At 37.9% G+C, this 4,764-nt stretch overlaps 1 protein-coding gene and 1 long non-coding RNA gene across 2 annotated transcripts in view; both read right to left on the reverse strand.

Annotated features, from left to right (window-relative positions):
- The window catches only part of LOC107723443 (uncharacterized), a 1,354-nt gene extending 162 nt beyond the window's left edge, over positions 1-1,192 (reverse strand). Inside the window, exons 1-2 of the long non-coding RNA XR_001637921.1 lie at positions 1,172-1,192; positions 361-499 (exon numbers count right to left, since the gene is read on the reverse strand). This is a non-coding gene — a long non-coding RNA (uncharacterized LOC107723443). The remainder of the gene's footprint in view (positions 1-360; positions 500-1,171) is intronic.
- LOC107723383 (sodium/potassium-transporting ATPase subunit gamma-like) overlaps positions 1-4,217 on the reverse strand; it is a 6,252-nt gene extending 2,035 nt beyond the window's left edge. Inside the window, 4 exon segments of the mRNA XM_016531965.1 lie at positions 2,278-2,305; positions 2,647-2,721; positions 2,825-2,863; positions 4,202-4,217. Coding sequence (XP_016387451.1) covers positions 2,278-2,305; positions 2,647-2,721; positions 2,825-2,863; positions 4,202-4,217 — 158 coding nt within the window.
- Positions 4,218-4,764: the final 547 nt, after the last annotated feature.

A 4,764-nucleotide genomic window follows, 5' to 3' on the forward strand; every position in this document is an offset into this window, starting at 1 on the left:
TAAAAATGTATACCGGTGTTATCGTGGACGGTATGATATGGCACACCCCTATGCAGTAGAGACGAAAATGTGGAATAAAGTTGTTATTTTTGTTTTCTTTGCACAAAAAAAAAAATTATATTCTCATAGCTTCGTAACATTACGGTTGAACCACTGATGTAACATGGGCTACTTTGTCAATCATCTTGGTACTTTTCTGTGCCTTGACCGTGGTAGTACCCTTGCTGTCTATGGGAGGAACGACACAAGGGTGGGTAATTAATGAAAGAATTTTCATTTTTAGGTGAAAAAACAATTTTGTTCCCTTTAAACGTAAAATATTACAATTTGGCATTAAAATACAGAACAGGATTTTCTCACCAGAAGAAATATCTGTAAGATCCTAGGCTCTCTTCTTTGTCTTGCAATATGCGATTATCTGTTGAGACCCATGCCCTTTAGAGCTCAAAGTCTATCCATCCCTGACATGTGGGTATAATATACCTTAGTCCAGAGCAATCTAAAATTAACAAAGAATAGGAACAGTTAAATTCAAACATAAGACAACATTTCCTACTTCAGTGTTCAAAATATAATTAAAATCTCACTTCTTATTATGTATCAATTGAAACAGAGTGAACAGAGACATACATTTTTTTATGCTTTTGTGGGTTTCATATATTATTCTAATTAACTAACTAGTTTTAATACAGTACACCAAAAATCACACTATGAAAATTATTAAACATAAATCAAAACAGTACTACATTCTAACAAGATTATGACTTCACATAAACACATTACAAAAATAAATATCAACTACTTAAATGTTTTAAACAATTTTTTTAGTGTCCTTATAGGTTTGAAATTGATCGGCTTCAAAGCGCTCGTGTCAAGTGAAGAGTTCAGATAACGGATTAAAATATAAGTCGACAGACAGGGGAGATGTAAACATACTCGTAGGAAAAACAGCAATATTACTGTGTCAGGGCTTAAAGACACGTTGTTACAAAAAACAACATAACGCACACATATTATTAGCTACCACTGTGTCATCTGTCGCAGTTGCACCGAACGACCGTTGGAATTTAAAATTTTAACCCAACTGGTTGTGTTGTTATAGAAATAACCCAACAAACATAGGAATAACCCAACAAAAAGCCCCAACATGTTTAACCCAGATATTGGGTACAGTAAATAACCCAACGTTTTTTAGAGTGTAGAGAAAAAGATGCGTTTTCTAATGTAGCTGGATTAGTGTAGAGGTAGCCTCAGTCTTGATCAGGGGTGCCCAAACTCGGTCCTGGAGGGTCACTGTCCTGCAAAGTTGAGCTCCAACCCAAATTAAACACACCTGAACCAGTTAATCAAGGTCTTAGGCATACTTGAAACTTCCAAGCAGGTTTGTTGCGGCAAATTAGAGCTAAACTCTGCAGGACACCGGCCCTCCAGGACCGAGTTTGGACACCTCTGGTCTTGATATACACTGCCTACCCACTTTAGTCCTTGATTTAGGAAGTGTGAGAACAACAAACCTTCTGCTCTATTGTTTTAAACGTATTGAACCAGAACTGCAGCTTTTATGAACTCAGCAGATGTCTTTGATATATCAGGTCGTACAAGTAAACCATGCTGTTGTTTGAATGGATAGACAGTGTTGGCGAGCTGAAAAAAGAAGCTGGTCAGTTCAGAAACCAATACATTTAGAAACCAGGGGCTACATTCAAAGAGTAAAGGAGCTTTCCAGTGAACAGGCATGGCACCATCGATTCGATATAGGCTACATCTTTTTTTTTCTTTCAGGACATTTCCTCATCCTTTATTCGTACTTAAAGGGGTCATATGACGTTGCTAAAAAGAACATTATTTTGTGTATTTGGTGTAATGAAATGTGTTTATGCGGTTAAAGTAAAAAAAAAAAAAAAATTATTTCCAAGGTACTTTACATTGATCATAAGAGAAGAACCTTATTTATTGTCTGGGGTCATGTGGATTACTTTGAAGCTGCCTAAACAAGGATTTTGAATCATCAAAAATGATCTACGACCATACTGTGATGCCGTGTCCCGGCCGGAGCAACGAGACAAAATCAATAAAACCTATTATAAACGAGGCATTTCTTGCATCCAGTGGGGACACAATTACTGATTATAATGACTTATACTGTCTTTTTACGCGTTGCTTGCGTATCGCGCCGCGTAAACATAAAACCCATGTCTGCATTTGTGATCGGGATCATATGACCCCTTTAATCCACATGCACAGTCAAGGCTGCACATTTGTGTGAAAAACTCTTACTTGGATTTCGAGCATTTGAACTTTTTACCTGTCAGGGCAAAAGACATTTAGAGATGGTGAAATATATAATTGAGAGGGACCTAGATTGGGGTCAATTCAATTACGAGTTTAGCCAGTTTGTAAGAAATGCATTCAATCTCATTTAATTTTTTTAATTAAACAAAATTTTTCACATTGCAGAAGTACTTAAACAAATGGTTTTGTGGATTGAGAGAACTGGATGTATTCACTGCACTGACTGAAGTAAAATTGGACTGACTGCAATGCCCGGTAAATGTCACTCTTGATGACAAGATTTTCTAACATCACAGCCATTTTCTATTTTTTACACTCATTTAGCGCTAAAATGTCTATGATTAATTGACTTACTCAGAGCAATAAGAATCCCGGTTACGAACATAACCACAGCAAGGATGACACTCGTGGTCCGCAATGTTTCGTAATCTGAGCTCAGAAATCAAGAACGGTGAAATAGGCCTACCTTTTTTTTTTTATTGGCTCTCTCTCTCTATATATATATATTTCCATGCAATATTCACCTGCTTACCTTAATGAAAAGCACTCTGGTCCATATACATGTATGACTCTGTAAATACATTGAAATACATGAAACACAAGGAACCCCTATAATAGACTTAATATGGATCTTAGGAATGTGATTCACCGTGAAGACATGGAATGATCAAGGAAGACAATGAAGGGGACAGAGTTCAGCACCATGGACAGATGCTGGTTTATTAAATCTATATATGAAGCTATTAGCCTACACTGGACAGTGAGAGTCTAATGAGCTCTCAAATAACGGGCTTATTAGCTGAAATGCATTCAGACTGCAATCCTTCGAAATACTAATCACATAAATAGTGATCTCAATTAGCTGTTGAGCGTGTCCTATGAGGCAGAAGGGCATCTTGCAAACTCAAGTGTTTTCAGCCGAGAACGTCAGGATTCGGGTTATTGATTAGCTGCATTAAGAGGCTGCGGGCTCAGCGGAAAGCCGGTTGGAGGCAAGCGCTCCAAGAACTGCAGTCTCCACTAGCAAGTGGCGAGTGGATTTCCTCTAGTAATAATCAATAAAGCCGTCTAAACTGCCAATATTGAGAGCTTTTAGCAGCCTACCTATGTGAAAAAAAATATGCAACATACACAACTTTGTGATCGGTCCCTTAAGAATAGGCTCTATTGCGCAATGATGCGGTTGTGTCTGAACTTCAAGGTTTTAACGGCTTGCTTAGCGATTTTCAGCACTCCTCTCACTCTTAAAGTGATAGTTCACTCTAAAATGGAAATTCTGACGTCATTTATTACCCTCATGTCGTGTCAAAGCTTTATGACTAGCCTATGTGTTTCTTCCGAGGAACACAAAATTAGATTTTAGACAGAATGACAGTCACTCCCATTGTATAGAAAAAAACGAGGCTAAGTAAATGAGACTGTCATTCTTCCTAACATTTAATTTTTTGTTTAAACAATGTCATACGGATTTGAAATAACGGCAGTTTGATCTTTTTCATTTTTGGGTGAACAAGGCTATCTATTTAAACAATCTGTCCATAGCGACGGCATCAAATATGTATTGCCCGAGTAATGCCAAAGTTTTAAATGTATTAAAGCATCTGCAATATCCAAACAAATTTAGGAAATAGGTTAAATTAGACTGGAATTAGGCTACTGAATATGCATAGGACAGGCTAAATATATGCAACAATATTAGTAATTCCTGTCAAATGACATAGAAGTAGTATAACAGACTATTTTATTGAATATTCTTTTGTTATACTCACGACGAACACCAAAAGTGTCAAGTCTCAAGTCATTCAACAGTAGCCTAGCTACACATCCTAAAATGTGTTTAATTATTCCTTATGGCACAACCATGCAGTTTATCTTTAAAAGCAAAGGTAAATGCAATAAATAGACAAACCTGTTGAAGCTGCCATTATTGCAGTGTTTTAACGAGACAGGGTTTCCTTAATCTTGCTATAGGCTGTAATTCAGCACCCTGAATGAAGAGAGCCCGCTGTGGAGCACTGCATCGATGCCGCACTTCGGAAATTACATACTTACGCCCCCTAGCGGCACAGATCTGTCAGTGTTCCCCTAATTCGGTAGGGGAAGCTCCCAGACATGGCGTTAGGTAGATAAAATTCATCTTGGCCAATGCGGTGGGGATCCCGAGCCAAACACCTCCCCCCAATGAATACATGCGACAGAGAAGAGAGAACCCCACCCATGCAGCAACAGGATTAGGTTCTGCAGAGGATTAGGACGGGAAGTGAAGGTGGACAACTTCAGTAAACTGAGCCTCGGGATGTTAAGTAGGATTTGTATGCGTTAAAGGGGTCATATGATGCTATTTTAAAGATCATTATTTTGTGTATTTGGTGTAACAGAATATGTTGACATGCTTTAATGTTCAAAAAACACATTATTTTTCAAATACTGTACATTATTGTAGGTCCTCTATGCCCCGCCTCTCTCAAACGC

This window comes from Sinocyclocheilus rhinocerous, unplaced genomic scaffold, assembly GCF_001515625.1.
Source record: "Sinocyclocheilus rhinocerous isolate Xijiao unplaced genomic scaffold, SAMN03320098_v1.1 scaffold241, whole genome shotgun sequence".
In the NCBI taxonomy this organism is placed as follows: domain Eukaryota; kingdom Metazoa; phylum Chordata; class Actinopteri; order Cypriniformes; family Cyprinidae; genus Sinocyclocheilus; species Sinocyclocheilus rhinocerous.